The following is a 17381-nucleotide window of genomic DNA, read 5'->3' as shown; positions in this document are numbered from 1 at the left end:
TCCAAATATTTGACAAGCAATATCTTCTGTCCGGGTCTCAGGTTTCGTAAATCATATTGCAAAGAACAGTGTGTTCTACGACTTTGTATTGTTTTTATGATGTAAAGCTCTTTGAAATCCCTTGATGCTGAAATGTGCTCTAAATACAATTTGAATGATTGTTTGCACGTGCAAATCATTACACTTGCATATCCTCCTCCCAGTTTTTTGCGCTTTCTGAAATATTTTTGCACATTCGTGAAGGCAGACCCACAAAGTGTATTGTGCCTGCTACTCTCCTCATTTTACTGATTGTTTTGGCGTTTTTGTTCATGCAAACCGTTAGAAGATGTAGAGCTTGTTAATAGGATATATTTTGACTGTAAAGTTGAGCTATCTTGTTAATAAATGCTCATACTTTAGACTTTAGAGAAGGTGTCTGATCATTCTGGTGTCTGTGAGGAGGTTCTGCCGTCCAGTACAGTTAAATTAATTTCTCCATGAAAGGCTGGCATGTTTGGCTAATGATTCCAGGTAGTCTGGCAAACATCCCAATCCCACCTATGACATTTCCCTGTTGTGTACGACTGCCTCTCCCCTGATCTGACCTGACAACAGTAATAATATATTTTTTATTGCTATTCTTTAAACCCCTATAGACTCTCTAATGGTAATGGTAGTCTGAATTATTGGTTCTTAATTTTTCCTCCTCATTTTAATGTTTTATATCTTTCATCTTTGTGTAAATGTAAATATGTAAATTTCAGTTAAGCATGATGTCCACATGTCTTTCAGATGAGCAGCAGTTGGTAGTAGTCTGCCATTCACTAGTTTCACATCCCGTCTAACATTTGGCATATCTGGTCAAGTCCTTCACATCTTGAACAATGTTCACATACTCAACTGTATGTGAACACTGTACTGGACCGTAACTATATGACAGCTTTATTAATCCTCTAGGTAAGACGTAATTCCTTGATTAACTCTTCAGTTATAACTATGGGGATAACTGATTATGTTGTAGTATGTAGTATTATTGTTTGAAACAGTTAACAGACTTTCACAGCCACCTCTAAAGTGACCAAAATAGTGAAACTAAACCTTCTGGTATCTCTAAAGGTAAATTAAGGCATTTCTATTTTGACCAAAAAATTTTGTTCCAACATTTGTCTCTGTTACTCATTACTTCAAAATTAACATATTACTGTATGAGCCATCTATTGGTCAAAATTAATTTAACATTAAATTCAGTCCTGTATGGAAAATCCAGATTTAAGCCGAGTTATATTGGTTCAAGGGGATAAATATGCCACTCACAATATGGCAAACGCGCTGCCGTGTTGTTTTTAAGCAAACCTGTGCTCCAGCTGGGGGAGCTCTTTGGTTACTAGGGTTACACAGAATGAGGCGGCTGTAGAGATGCCTGCTCTAAAACCTCTGGGGGGGATGAGGAGGGCACAAAACGCCAACACAAAGAAAGAATCCGAGGCCCTGTCGGAGAATGTTTCCAGCTCCTGTAACAGCTCCATGGATCCAGCCTGGCAAAAATGTTAGTGTTCGGCCCGGTTCGTGTGAAACGAGCCTCCGGTTCGTTTTACAGAAAACGGACACCATGAAGGAAGTGGATAACGTCCACCAGAACACTGAAAGTCTGTCTTTGGAGGAGAAAGTGCAGATGAAACAGCTCGGTGTCCACCAGCCGCAGGATGTTGGTAGACCCCAAACAGCTGGTAAGAAGCAGCTCTGATTTCACCAGGAGCTTCTGCCGCTAGCTTACTGTTGTTGAGTATGAATGCGTTAAAGTGGAGCTCCGAGCATTTTCATGAGAACCACTCGGCTCTGCTGGTGTTGACTGAAATGAACAAATGGAGCAATGAAGGCATACAGAGCTGTTTGAAACTAAACTCGTCTGTTATATTGACCAGGTTAACGAGGTTTTAAAATGTTAACTAGTTACGTCATAAACATTCAACAAATTACAATACTTCTAGATTTGACCGAACGCATCGTCTAACGGTGCCGTTTAATTAGAAACACTTGAAGCAAAATGTAGAAATAAAATGAAAAATCAAAATCTATCCTAACTGATCGGACACTGATCACAAGTAGCAGCCAGGTGATGCTAATCAAATGCATTGATTAACTGATTATCAGGGGGTGTGTAGTAATGTTTTTAGACTGTCAATTCCACTTGAGTCATCTGAATATCTGAATAGGTGAAGATTAAAAATGAAACCAGATCTTAAAACTGAAATTATGTGGCAATTTGTTTTATTTGTTTACATTTAAACTTGTTGTGGACTAGCATTATAAATTGAGGCTTGATTTCAAAATCTTAAACTAATATTTTGTTGGACTGGTTTTAGCTTTGGTTACAGCAAGTGCTGTGGCATTGTTTCCATACGCTTCTGCAATGTCACAAGATTTACTTCCATGCAGTGCTGCATCAATTATTCAGAGATCTTGTAGAGAGTGACCACTGTGCAAATCCTTCTCCAGCACATCCCAAAGATTTTCAATGGGGTTAAGGTTCAGACTGTGTGGGGGCCGATCCATGTGTGAAAATATCGTCTCATGCTCTCTGAACTATTCTTTCGTAACTTTAGTGCAATACATTCTCTCTTTGTAATCTTGGAATATGGTGGTGCCACCCAGCAACCGCAAATCATCGCACTGACCCCGCAGGCTTGTACAGTAGGACACTGGGCATGATGGGAGCATGCTTCATCTGCCTGTCTTCTTAGCCTGATGCACCAATCACTCAGGAAGAGGGTAAATCTGGATTAATGAGACCACATGGCCTTTTTCCATTGCTCCAGAGTCCAATCTTTATTCTTCCTTCAGCCATTTTCTTAAGCCAGCCTCAATGATTTGTGGTTTTCTTATGACTACACAGCTGTTCAGTTCCAATCCCTTGAGTTGCCTTCACATTGTGCGTGTGGAAATACTCTTATTTTCATTACTACACATAGCCCTGAGTTTTAAAATTTTTTTTATTTGGTGTCACCAAACGTTTCGGTGATCGCAATCATTCAGAATATATTTCAGACCACATTTCTTACTTGAAGACGATGTTCCCCACTATCCTTACAGTTTTTAGTAATGTGTTGGACAGTTCTTAACTCAGTTTTTTTTACTTGTTTGCAGTCTCCTTATACCACCATAAAAACACAGGTTTACAGGCTTTGTTTGGATCGCTTCGTAGAAAAGCTGTTGTTGCTGTTTTGTAATCTGGAAATGATTTAGGTTTCTATCATTCTGCAGTGTAAAGCAGTAGGTCCTAATTGTTTGCTGAAGCTTGGCCCAAATCGGGTAGTCCAAGAGGACAGTGATCCCAAACACAGCTGAAAATCTGCAGCACAATGGCTACGAAGTCAAAATGTGAATCCATCTCGCATGAAACTGGGTCAAGGCAAAGCTCCAACAGAATGGCTGAAAATAAAAAAAAAAACTGAGTGTGGTGCAATAGCCCACTCAGACCTCAGCCTGATTGAAATGCCGTGGTGGGACCAAAGTGAGCTGTGCAGAAACCAATGTCTGCAAACCTCAATAAACTAAAGGAGAATTAGGTCAAATTCCTCCTCAGAGAAAGTCCAATAGAAACCCAGAGTTGACCAAAACTATTACTGGTATGCACACTTGTGAATTTAGATGTAAATTCTTTTGCATCTGAGGAATTTAAGCAGTGAAAGAAAATCAAGGCTTCTGCTTAAAAGCATCTGACCGTAAAAAAACAAACAACAAAACCCCACATTTTTCTCCTGACATGGTGCCACATTTACAAGAAAAAAAAAAAACATTTGTGGGTTAAGCAGAGGTGAGCATGTGGGCTGCACACATGGAAACTTTTAATGGAGGCTGTGTGATGGTTTTGGGTTCTATCCCCCAGACCGAAAAAAAACAAACAAAAAAAAAAAACAGGTCTCACCCTTAACTGGCAAATTCAACTCACAAAGACCTCAAGATGAGATTCTGTGGACTAAACTGTGGAGTTTGGTTTTCAGTTTGGGAACTCTAGGACAAAATGTAGAACAGTTTAAAGGAAAAATAAGAAGCAGATAGTGTGTTAACTAGTGTTTAAGCAAACTGCAAGGTTTAGGAGGCTTGCAGTTGAAGTTAAGTTGTTGCAGAGTTGTCCAAAGAAACAGAGAGCTTGTAACACGCAGCTTTTCATCTCGTGCAAGATGGATTGACTTCCAAAAGGGGGGCATGTTTATGTTGCATAAAAATGCATACGTTTGTGGGTTTTCTTGCCTACAATGTTAACATGTCAAAAGAGTCTGTTGTCGTAGTACCCAGTATTTCTCCACAACTTCAACTGTCTGACTGTGGTTGACTTTGACATGAGGCTTTTTTTGCCGATAAGCTGTGTGTGGTTTTCTCTAAACATCTTTTTTCAGAGGATATTGTTTAGGAAGTCCTGTGGTTTATCCAGGTCCAACTTTGCAAATGTAAGTCATGCGGACATTTTATTGTGGAGAGAAGAGGTATACAGAACAGAACATAGTAGAATGGTACCTTTAGATATAAAATAAAAATATAAATTAGTAAAAGGGAAAAGAAAACATGCAGAACACCCACTCCTGTGTGTGGCGCTGCAGTAGCTTTTAATGTTACTAAATGACTTATTTATTACTAAGGCTTTTTAATATTAATGCTACAATCCCCAGAATGTTCTGTGTGTGCCACAGAGGCGACTTTAATTTGACATTTAATTTCACAAAGTGTTGAGCTTTACTTCTTTTACATTCACTGCTTAAGCAATAATTTATGAAGAGGTTTATCTTTGTACATGAAGAGAAGGAAAGACGGCCTCAATTTTATTATTTTCTTTTAATGTAATGTCAAGGCCGGCACATAGCTTTGTCCAAGCTTTTAATTTTTGTGCTGTATTCCTGAACAATCCTTTGAAAGCGATCCCTGGAGTAAAAACTTCTTTCATTAGCTGAGCAATGTCACTGAGCCGTAGCACTTTTGACTCACATTTCTGCAAGTGTATTTATTAAACTGCATTTCTCTGTGTTTCCAGCAGATGTTCGGCCCTTGGAGGTGATGAAAGAGAAGGTTCCCTGGAGCCCCAGTACGGATCAGCAGAATCCAGAACCTGTTCACGTAAAAGAGGAAGAGGAAGAACTCTGGATCAGTAAAGAGGGGGGGTATGATTATGGGTTGGACGAAAACGAATACAGCCGACTCCCATTGACTGTTATCGTGAAGACTGAAGATGAGGAAGAGGAACCTCAGACTTCACAGCTTCATCAAAGCCAAACTGACTCCAGAGAGGTGGAGCGTCCAACCAGCAGCTTTAAATGGATCAAAAAGGAAACTGATGGAGAGGACTGGGGACGGCTGGAACTGGTTAAGAAACCACGTGCTCCAAGACCAAAGAGTGGCGCGGAGGGTTTAGACACCCCTGAGACTGAATTCAGTGAAGAAGACGATTGGCAGGAACCTCTGTCAGAGACTGACTCCGGCTGTAAGGGAAGCAGAGCAACAGAGTCAGGAATAGGCAGCGGTAACGGATGCAGCACTGTTAAAAAGCCGTTCAGCTGCCCAGAGTGTGGTAAACAGTTTCTGTACAGGCAGTCTCTGAAGAGACACATGAGACGCAACATAGAAAAAAGCTCCAACTGTTCGGTTAATCTGAAATGTTCCGAAGTGAAGCAAAATGCAGATTCAAAGACCAAAGTCCACACGGGGAAGAAAAACTTCAGCTGCGATATGTGCGGAAAAACTTTCAGAGACCATTTCAGCCTGAAATCTCACATGAGAGTCCACTCTGAGGAAAAGCCCTTTGGCTGCGAAATTTGTGCCAAGTGCTTCAAGCATGAGCACAACCTAAAGATACATATGAGAATCCACACCGGAGAGATGCCGTTCAGCTGCGAAGTTTGCGGTAAAAGATTTAAGCATCAGCACAATCTGAAGACACACATGAGAATCCACACCGGGGAGAAGCCTTTTGTGTGCGACATCTGTGGTAAAAGAGCGAGACACCAGAACAACCTGAAGACGCACATGATAGTCCACAGAGGGGAACGGCCCTTCGGTTGTGATCTCTGTGGTAAAAAGTTCAACCGTAAAACGAGTCTTAGGGCGCACATGACGGTTCACACGGGCGAAAAACCGTTTGCTTGCGATATCTGCGGTAAAAGCTACAAGCGCAAAACGCACCTTCGGACTCACATGACCGTCCACAACGAAGAAAAGCCTTTTGGCTGCGACGTCTGCGGTAAGCGATTCAATCGTAAAACGCATCTCGGGACGCACATGGCGGTCCACACCGGCGAGAAGCCTTACAGCTGTGACTTCTGCGGTAAAAGGTTCACCCGGAAAACGCACCTAGATTCCCACATTACGGTTCACACAGGAGAAAAACCTTTTGGCTGTGCTGTGTGTGGGCAGGAATTCTCCCAGCAGGGAAGTTTAAACAGACACATGACATTACACTTGGGATAAAAGCACATTTAGAGAAAAAACCTGGAGGTAAAACCTAAAGCTAATTTCTTCACCTTCATGACAGAGGTGGCTTGTCTTATTGTATGCCTTTTTTTTTTTTGAGATTTTGACTTTAATTAGTTACTAAAAGTATGAGCGTTATAACTCTAACTGTGCAAGAGGATGGAGCAATTGAGCTAGGATGCATTTTTTTCTTTACATTTACCCTTGGTTGGTACTGTTCAGAAACACTAAGTAAATCATGCTCATTGTTAATCTTGCTCCTGTTTCAGGCAAATTTTTTTATTTTATTTTATTTTTGTACTATTTTGTAACTCATCTTTGGTAGCGTGAATGAGTTGGAGTATAAAGATAATTGTCAGCTATCAATATGAAATGAACACTTTGAGGTATTTGGTTCTGAAAGCTCTTTAATCGTGTGAACGAAGCAATACTTTGCTAAATGACCACCAGCACGCCTACTTGATAAATCAAATCAGAAATTAAAACCAACATTTTTGATTTAAGAACATGTATTTAGCATTTAAAGACTGTAAGACTGAAAATAAGTTGGAGTAAGGAGACATATTTTTTAAAGTTTTGGTGGATTTAAGTTTCTGACTAATAAGTTTATGCACTAGTATAGTTCGGCAGATCATGACCAACTGATTATCCAGTTGTAAAAATGACTGTGCCTAACAGTCACTTGTATGCATTTGTATTCATGAGTTATTATTTTCACATACCTTTTAAATACAAAGCAGAGAAGCAGAATATGACCAAGGGTGTTTATGAAAAAATGTCAGTATATGGATGTCTAAAGCATATAAATAAGTTGTATTTGATTTAAATAAACTTTGTTTTTCTTAAAAAGTTTTTTTTAATATACTCTTTGAATGAAATAATTGTGCTTTCTGTATAATGGTAGAATAGATGTAACTTGGGTAAAATCATGGGTAAATGTTTCAACTGTGAAACATTTTATTAGCTTTGCAGCTTCAGATTTTGTGCTAACAATTCATATTGCTTTGAGCTTATTGTGCAGAGTGATCAGATGCAGATTAAGTCTACTTTATTTGTAAAGGTTTACTGTAAAAAAAAAAAAATTTGCGCACCACAAGCAGTTAACATTTCCGTCAATTCTATTATCAGCATCAGATGAAGATATAAAATAGCCCAGATGAAATCATAACTAATCTAATAATCAGGTTTCACTCAGATTGTCGTTTAATGTTAGTAATAGTTGCCTCCAATGGAAAAAAGGTGTTTTGCATCAAAACAGGCCCACATGAAGGTAACTGCTGTTGTAATATTGCAGCTGAAAGAGCAGTTTACTGGTTTATCAAGACGTTCAAGCTGGGAGGTTCTGCTGGAAAGAAGATGGGAAGTTGTCAAATTCACAATGAGTTCTTTCAATTTTATCTCGTTTTTCTCCAGACAGAACCAGTGTAACGGGATCAGGCTTGTTGTATACATGAACCTTTTCAACTCTCATCTTTCTATGGGCTGAGATTAGTGCTTTGTGATGACAACTCCAAAACATTGACTATGTTGTCCTTGATCCACTTTCTAACTAATAACACCACCAAATTAATCTTCTGTTGGAAGAGCCATTTGTATCCAAGCTGTAACTTGCTGCCTCTTGTGATGTTGCTTTTATATTTCCACATCATGTACTTTCTTGCTCCATAATGTTATTTCCTCATGATGCAGGCTTTTTAAGTGTACCAGAGCCTCCTGCAACAAAACACCCGCACATGATGTTGCCACCCCCTTACTTCAGAGTTGAAATTGTGCTCTCAGATTTATGAGCTTCTGCCTTCTTTATCCAAATGTAATAATAGTCATTATGACCAAACACTTCCATTAGGTCTTTTGTCCCTGAATTTGGTGAGTGAACTGCAGTCTGGCTTTTAATGTTGCTTTTAGAGTAATGGCCTCTTGCTTTGGTCTCTGAGCCTATATAAGAAGAAATGGAATAATTTCACTGTGGATAATGACAGCGTCTAACCAGCTTCACAGTGAAACCGGCGACACAAAATTGTCCTTCCTGAACAGCTTATGTTTAATTCGAAACGATTCATGTGGCACCTCCAGACTTTTAAAGGTCCATAGTTCTCTTCCTGCCATTTTGACTGATTTGATATTTACGTGATATAAAATAAGGAATGTGTTTGAGGTGTTGCCTCAACATGCATCCACAAGTATTGTTTAATAGTCAATTGAGTCACTATCTTTAAATTCATATATTTAAAGATATGCGTTTTAAATATATGAATGCAAAAATCTTTTAACCCTGTTTAAATGCCGCTCTGTGCTACGTTTCAATGCATAAACGGGGCACTGTTTCCCCTCCCAATATGGCTGACACGACGACGCGTCATTGCAGTGAGATGAAAAGATTGAGGCGTCGCGCGTTTTGTTTCGAAACTCATTGATTATAAGTATATCATTTACGCATTAACATAATAAGGCAAAATTTTGAACAAGGGAAGCTCACTGTGTATGTGAAAACCATGAAGAATACGGTTACTATAGTGACGGAGAATAAAGGTGTCTGTGCAGGTGCCTGTTTAAAACAAATGAACCGTTAAGAAATATTTATCAAAAAGTTATTTAAAGGGACTGAAGGAACGCCACCATGTATATTAGGCCCATAAAGTAAATCTGACGCTTTCATCTGAATGAATGGTGAGCGGGTATTGTTGGCATCGATTCGGTTCTGTGTTCGGAGGAGGCCCAGTTCGACAAGCTCAACGCCAGTTAGAACAAAAAAACACAATGAAGGAAGTGGAATGTGCTCATCAGAACAGATCTGGAAGTCTGCCTTTAGAGGACCAAGTGCAGAAGAAATACCACGGCGTCCATCAGCAGCAGGATGTTGGTAGAAATCAAACGGCTGGTAAGAAGAAGCTCCGATTTAGTGCTGTTAGCTAGCTGTAGCTCTCCTCTGCTGTGCTGGAGCAGATAAAAGCCCAATCTGTGGTTGTGTACATTTGAAACCGAGTCATTTTCCTCCCTTCCAAATGGTTTTTGCAGCCTAATCGATTTGCATTTATTATAACTACGAAGATATAAGATATTTTGCCGCAATCTAACGTTTGTAAATTGTAGCCGAAACTGACGTGAAAATAGATTAACGTGGTTAATAACATCTTTAAGGCTTCAACTGGCTATTGAAGGACTAAAAGTGCACAGTTCTAAGCTATTAATTGTATTGTTAAAGTAGTCTTCAGTCACTAGCATACTCATACTGATCAAAGCACTGGTAAAACAAGAATGCAAAACTGTATGAGTTTAAAAAACATTTGCCAATTAACCAAATACCTTTAAAGAAAGCATAAAATAAATATGAATGAAAATCACTTTATGACCTCCAGAGTCTTCTATCTGATAAGAAGTAATGCCTGCTTGTCTTTTTCCATTAAATTATGAAGCATTTGAAAGTGCTAGGCTATCAACTCAAGACTTGGTTTTGGCAGTATCAACTGTCATGGCATTGCATTTTTTTTAATTTTATTTATTTATTTATTTTGGAAAACAGTTTGAGTTGCTGTCCTGGATGTCCAGATGTAATGATGCATGACTTATAAAACAAAATACCAATGTTAAAATATAAAATATGATTTCACAAACATGACGCCCAAAACTCAAGTTGATCATCTGCATAGAATAGATAATCAACTCACCCAAGAGCAGACAAGCTGCATAAGGGAAGAATTACTTTCGGGATGTTATTTCTAAAATAACATAAAATGAATGGTTTCATGCTCTCAGCACAAATTATTAAATAGCAAACTGATTCATCCTTTTTACATGACCCGATTTCAGTTAAAAACACATTGACTAAAGTTTAATTGTAGCAGATTGTAAAATTATTGCAGCCACAATCTGTGTTTATAACACCATCTCTTGGGAAAATGATTGAATTCAGAATGGGGGGGAAACAGCAGAATATTAAACAAGGTTTTGATAATTGGCCCACCTAAAAATTTCTGAAATGTGATTATGAAAGATAAATATTATCTGTTCTAGGTTCTAAAGTGATTCAAATTTAACTTTACAAAAAGTTAAATTGCTCAAGTTAAAGTTAAACTTTACAAAAACACAAAATATCAGCTGAACTTTACAGTTCTCTCAATATGAATACAAATGTTTCAAATCCACTTTGCACTAAGAGCTCTACAACTGTATAAACAATTCAGTTCAACAGGGGGAGCTAATGAGAATATCTAAATTAACGTTAGAATTTCCAGACAATATTGTTACACACAGTGTGTTTAGGTTGGTGTATAACCCAGGGGTGCCGCCAGGAACCTTGGGACCCCTGACAAAAAATTTAATTGACCCCCCCCCCCGCAACAGCGCAGCTGCTGTTAAAATTTTTGTCTTTCTGACCCATCAAAAGCGTCACAATTTTAAAGGCTTGCAACTGCCTTGCTTTCTTTGGTCCAATACTGATAACTAGCACAATGTTTACTGCTCATGAATTTTACATCCACATACAGTATGCAAGTAGGTTGCTTACATTTTTTTGTTTAGTTTTAGCTTACTAAAATGTCTCTCCCCACGAGCAACAGTAATAGGCAACATGTACATGAAGCAATCCAGACATCTTCAAGCTGCAGTATAGAACTTTAATAAAAAAAATGTTTTCTCCATATTTGTTAAAGCTATCACCATGTCTTATGAGACAGATAATCTGTGAAAACAATCAATCTCCTCCACCTGCTCCCTGAGCTACTATTGCTGGCTAAAGTAATGCAACATTCCGGCCAAAACAACCAATCAGAACCAGTAGGAGGGTCTTAGTTCTGTCAATCAACTTCATTCACTCACTGCTAAATGTGCTAATGGTGGAGAAACAACTTATAATTACAGGAAAATCGTTTATCTGCCGTCATTGGTAGCTATGCTAACTAGACTGAGCATTCACAACAGGCTATGCTAGCTGCAGCATAGGGATGAGCAGCCACATGAGATTGTGATTGACGGCACTAAAACTCTCCTGTCTCTCATTAGCTGTTTCTAGCACTGGGAGAAGGCAGAGGAAATAGATTTTTCACAGATTATCTCTCATACCATACTGTCACAACATGATGACAGTTTTAACAAATATGTGAAATTTATTTTTTTAAATAAAAGTTACATACTGCAGCTTTAGGAGAGGAGGGTCAGGAGGGATGTGGGTTAGAGCTGCTGCTGACTGACTCACCTGTTGTTAAGTGGTAAAAGGTATAGGGACATGTTCAATATATGAATATGTTGGTAATTTCTTTCCTTAATTCATTAAATGTTAGTGAAATGGAAGCAAACAGCATTCCGTAGCTAAGCTAACTATGCTGAATGGTTGATAATCTCACACAGTCTACCCACCTCTCTTGGAGAAAAACTGGGTTATAAATTGACACTTTTGCCTTTTTCTCTCTCGCTCTCTCTATTTTTTATTTTTTTTGAAAACCTGATTTTATTATTTTTTTTAGCAGCATAGTAACAGCCACAGTCTTTCTTGTCTTCCACTGACTGCTGCTGAACACGTCACCATCAAGCGCTCCAAGCAGGAACGAACCATTTCTTGCAGATCCAGGGGGATTCTGGGAAAATATGGATGTGTGTTTTTTGGTCTAGGAGTGGGAACATAATTTTTTTACTGCTAAAAACAATCTTCAAAAAACACAATATAATTAATTTTGTAATTAACAGGGCCCCAATTTTTTAAATTTATTTCTATGAACAAAAAATAAATAAATAAATTCTGGAGGGCCCCCTGTCGATCAGGGGCCCTTAGAATTGTCATAACATTTCCCCTCTTTACGGCGCCCCTGGTATAACCCATACAAGTTTATATCAAATCATGTTTTGTTAAACAAAGATGAAGTAGGACTGAGAGAAAATATAAACTAAAGACAGAAACTTGTTGATTTAAAGGGGGTTTACTTTCTTTTTACCTTGACTGTATATCGACTGTTTTACTTTTTTGATCGTTATTCCTTTATTTTATTGGACACGGCTTCTCTTCGTCTTTTCTCTGAGAGCCACTTCTTTGGGTTTTCAGCCTTTATCCAAAGATGAAAACACAAGTTTGTGAAACCTAGAGTCCAAATAAGCTACAATGAAGTTTTGTTTGCAGGATCATTTTGTAGGTTTTCTCAACCTCCCACCTTTGTGAGAAGCTGCAGAACATTGGTCAATGGCAGGAGTTTCTCTGGACCTCCTCAATCCTTTAATGAATGGCGGTAGAGAAAAGAGGCTCAAACATGACGCCCTCTTCCCCAGCAACATATTGAAATAGTTTAAGAGCTTGCTGGAGATCCCCTTGTTCAGCTTTGAGGTCAAGGAATGCTGTGAGCTGGGTAACCTCTGGGTCAGACAGGCACACTGCAACAGGCAACATCTGCTCCAGCAGGAAACTGATTGTGTAATAGGAGCGAGTGTCTTCACCTCGCACTATCATCTTGAAGCAGTTTGTGTTCAACATGGCCCATTTGTTTTGCTTCTTTAGTCTTTTTTTGTAATTTGAAATTCATCTGGTCGTCTAGGTAAAGTTTTCAGATTAGCTTGTAGCTTCAGTGTTAATCAAATGTGGCTCCAGAATGTTAAACAAAACTTTATTTAAATATTTTGCCACTGGAATGTTAAATGTCTCTAACTTCAAAAGGTGAGTTTTAGCAGATTATTAAATTTTTTTTTTTACAAATACTCAATCACTGGGCTTATTAATAAGCTATGAAACCTTGCATAAGCTACAGTATGTCCTTTCTATGCAGGACATAGAAAGGACCTGTTAATTTCAACCCTTTGAAACCCTTTGCTGCTTTGAAATACTTAGAATCGTCTTTAAGTGTTTAAAGAATGTCCCGTCTTTAAACACTTTAACTGCAAGGCCTGTCTGAGTTCTGAAGCAAATCTAGACTTTTCTTTATTAAAATCAGTGGAGCCATGGCGTGGATGAAATTTATTTTAGACAAATTGCTCAAAATATCCAGGGACTATAGATGAAAAGTATCTGAGTTTCTTTGTTTAAGGGCTGCTTTTTTTCCCAAAAACTTCCATTTGCCTTGATAACTAGCTAGGTATTATTTTTTTAGCATATAATAATAATAATTTAATAATAGTAATTCATGCTTTGCCCTTGAAATAAAACCTTTAGCTCTGACAGATTTTGTTTTTCCTAATTTGAAATTAATACCAAAACATCAGTAAATAAAAAATATTATTCTTTTCTTCTTTCTGAAATGAATTACAAAACAGGTGAGATTTGCAATGTAAGGAATTCAGATAACATGATATGAACTCCTATAGTCATTATTAGTGTGAGCTGTTATTTTCTCATTTTGTCCAATGTTTTAATTCAGTTCATCATTGAAACATTAAATGCCTTAATAGGAATGCAAATTAAGGATTGATGAATTAATGAATAACTTGATATTATTGACTAACTAACTTAAATGATAAGTGGCAATGTTTTTTTATTTTTTTTATTTTTTTAAAATTATGTTTTCTCTTCTGTCAACAAGGTTGGCTTTCTTTCCATAACAGGGCTCATTTTTCATAAGAAAATGTTTTGTTTTCTCACATTATTAATCATAGACATATTTAAATATAACAAAATAGGAACCTCTGTGGTTGCTGTATAGAAACACAAAAGATGAAAAGAATAATATATGTGGAACACTTCATTCAGGATGGCAGACTTTACTTTCCCCTCAGTGTCAACAAAGTGGAAGAAATTGCTTGAACTTATATTATATTGCTATACAATATAAGTATTCTGCTAAACAGAACTGCATAAAGTGCATTTTGAATCCCGCACCAGCATCTGGACTGTTTCACTTTCCTGTTCAGTCATGTGGCTTCAGTCATATTTGTTTCTCTTACAACTGGCTCCGTTTATGGATGACTAGCGTCGCCATCTTCTGGACGGGGGCCAAACCACAACACTAAAAGAAGGTCTAAGCGGATGTTACTAGTTAATCGATTGGAACTAATTTTAATTTGACAAACCATTAAACATTGTTTGCATCCCTACACCTAAATTGTGTACTATATTCAGCTGTAACATACAGTATGTAAAGTCACAGTTATTTAATGATTTTTTGTGTTTTCAGAAAATCAGCATCTTTGGGGGAAGAAAAACGAGATTTCTTGGAAAGTCAGCCTGGGACAACATGATGCAATCCCTTTCTACATAAAGGAGGAAGAGGAGGAACTTTGGATCAGTCAGGAAGGAGACGAGCTGCTTGGAGGAGATGAAGCTGAATACGCAAAATTCCCAGTCAATGTAATAGTGAAGAATGAAGATGACGAAGAGGAACCCGAGTCTTCACAGCTTCATCAGAGCCAAACCAACACCAGAGAGACAGAACCTCCAACCGGCAGCTCATTTAAATGGATTAAAACAGAAACTGATGGAGAGGACTGGGGCCGACTGGAACTTATCTCAAAGACCGATCCAAATAATTTCAAAATAAATAAACACAGAAGGGCTGCAGACTCCCTAGAGAATGAAGCCATCGAAAATGAGGATAGTCACTGTTATAATAACTGGCATGGACCTATAGCAGGGACTGAAAATCGATGGAAGGGAAGCCAGTTAGCTGAGGCAGGCATGAACAGCGATGCAGGCTGTAATGCTTCCAAAAAGGCCTTCAGCTGCTCTGAGTGCGGTAAACAGTTTCTGGACGAGCAGTCTCTAAGGAGACACATGAGACGCAACACAGAAAAAAATTCTCCAGACTGTTCAGTTATTCAGAAATGCTCCGCAGTGAAGAAAAATGCAGATTCACAGGGCAAAGTCCACACAGGCAAGAAAAACTTCAGCTGCGAGATATGTGGCAAAACTTTCCGAGATCATTTCAGCCTTACATCTCACATCAGAGTGCACACAGGAGAGCAGCCGTTTGGTTGTGACGTATGCAGTAAAAGATTTAAGCACCAGCATGACGTGAAGAAACACATGAGAGTCCACACAGGAGAGATGCCTTTTTGCTGCGAAGTCTGTGGAAAAAGGTTCAAGCACCAGCATAACCTGAAGACACATATGAGAATCCACACGGGGGAGAAGCCCTATGTTTGTGATATTTGTGGGAAAAGATCAAGGTTTCAGCACAACCTAAAGACGCACATGATAATTCACACAGGAGAGCGTCTGTTTGACTGTGATCTTTGCGGGAAAAAGTTCACTTGTAAGAAAAGCCTTAAGGCGCATGAGTCGGTCCACACCGGAGAAAAACCGCACAGCTGCGAGATCTGTGGTAAAAGTTACAAACGGAAAACACACCTCAGGACTCACATGACGTCCCACACTGAGGAAAGGCTTTTTGGCTGTGAAGTTTGCGGCAAAAGATTTAACCGTAAGACATACCTTGAAACGCACATGGCGGTCCACACAGGCGAGAAACCTTATAGCTGCGATTTCTGTGGCAAAAGATTTACCAGAAAAACGCATTTGGATTCACACATTATAGTTCATACAGGAGAAAAACCGTTTGGCTGTGCCGTCTGTGGGCAGGAATTCACCCAACAGGGAAGTTTAGACCGGCATATGACATTACACCTAGGCTAACGAGAGTTTGTGTGATTTCAATATGTAGACTTGTAAGCTAGGCAACTGTGTCTGTAAGACTTCTCTGGTATTATATATTCTGAGCTCCAAATGGAAATTAGGCCAAATATACATCATCTTAAAATCAATAAATCCAAAAGGTTTATTGAAAATTAACTGAAAAGGTATCTAATAGACTCTTAAGAAGTGAAGTGTTATGTTGATTAGTTAGGATTTTATGTTTAGCCGGTATAGTAGTATGGGGATTTTACAGATGAATGACCAGTGGCATCACTACAAACACCTATAAGTGGGTTGATATGAATTAGTTGTTTCTCTAATTCTAACTAATTTGGGGGGAATATGTGTTTCTGTATATATTTTGGGAGAATTTGATTTTCAACTGTCAGCTTGAGTTTGAAGAGATGTTCTTCAGCTCTAAGCCTTGGGATCTGTTGACTAATTACTGCTTTGGTTAATCATGTAAGCAATTTGTGTTGCATGACAATAACAGAGTGGTTAAAAACACTAAATAAATAAATACTTTCTGCAATATACATTTGTATTTGTCAACTCATTGTGTTCAACAGAAATTAGACTCTGGAATTAGGATGTGGTCCTCTATTTTTGACACAGATATTAGTTACTTTGACAGTGATATTAGGACGCAGTCTCTGTGCAATAGGTAAGAAGTAATATTTAACTCGTCTTTGTGAAAAAGTAAGACAAACTGCAACACGAATCATGGGAAGAGCATTAGTTGTCATTTTATTTCAGACCAGGGGTTCTAAAACTTTATTATTAAAGGTTTGTGGTTATGGTCAAAGGCTATGAATTGTTGGTGATTACAAATTCCCTTATAATAAATGTACTTCCAATGTGAACTGAAACAAAGTGACACTTTTGGGAAGAAAATGAACTAGTTTCGTGGCAAAATCCACAATTCTTTCCAGATTTTGCAGCAAAACATAATGGAATTTGACTGTAAGCTCACCCTCTGTATGTGATCCATGTGGTTTCCAGTGGAGAGCAATAAATTTTATAATGTCCGCCTTAGCACAACATGTGATAAATAAAGAAGTATTTATTCCTACATACTTCTTTTTTTGGGAATAAAGAAGCAATGGATACAAAGCTACTTATATACTGAGTTTTGTTGTTATTTCGTAGAAATCGGCTTCTGCTTTGATCACCAAATGTTGGTCAGGCAGATTTTTTGGATCATGATTGATGATCCAAAAAATGTGTGATGCATCCAGGGGGAGTCAATATTTATAAGCACTGTGTATAGAAGAGAAAGTATAATGGCCACTGTGAATACAAAAAAGGAGTACATTTCTACCAAAAAACTCAAATTGTGAAAATAATCTCAGAAATTTTCTAGAAAAAATAAGGACATTTCTGAGTTTGAAAAGTGTAA

The 17381-nt window shown here is 38.2% G+C and overlaps 2 protein-coding genes across 3 annotated transcripts; both read left to right on the top strand.

Annotated features, from left to right (window-relative positions):
* Window positions 1–1402: 1402 nt before the first annotated feature.
* LOC116727340 (gastrula zinc finger protein XlCGF57.1-like) lies at window positions 1403–7290 on the top strand. Of its 2 annotated transcripts, none has more exons than XM_032574722.1 (2): window positions 1403–1709; window positions 5012–7290. In XM_032574722.1, exons 1-2 carry the CDS (start codon window positions 1481–1483, stop codon window positions 6436–6438), a joined length of 1656 nt encoding a protein of 551 aa, XP_032430613.1. In that variant the 5' UTR covers window positions 1403–1480; the 3' UTR covers window positions 6439–7290. The 2 variants fall into 2 exon arrangements, with proteins under 2 accessions (XP_032430613.1, XP_032430612.1); XM_032574721.1 differs by having other exon boundaries at window positions 1405–1709; window positions 5009–7290.
* Window positions 7291–8990: 1700 nt separating this feature from the next.
* On the top strand, window positions 8991–16518 carry LOC116727339 (gastrula zinc finger protein XlCGF57.1-like). The gene is made up of 2 exons (XM_032574720.1): window positions 8991–9319; window positions 14526–16518. The coding sequence occupies exons 1-2, from the start codon at window positions 9106–9108 to the stop codon at window positions 15980–15982; spliced, it is 1671 nt and encodes a 556-aa protein (XP_032430611.1). The 5' UTR covers window positions 8991–9105; the 3' UTR covers window positions 15983–16518.
* Window positions 16519–17381: the final 863 nt, after the last annotated feature.

This window comes from Xiphophorus hellerii, chromosome 10 (assembly GCF_003331165.1).
Source record: "Xiphophorus hellerii strain 12219 chromosome 10, Xiphophorus_hellerii-4.1, whole genome shotgun sequence".
Lineage (NCBI taxonomy): Eukaryota > Metazoa > Chordata > Actinopteri > Cyprinodontiformes > Poeciliidae > Xiphophorus > Xiphophorus hellerii.
The sequence above is the reverse complement of the archived record's forward strand: the minus strand, read 5'-3'. Positions and strand labels throughout refer to the sequence as shown.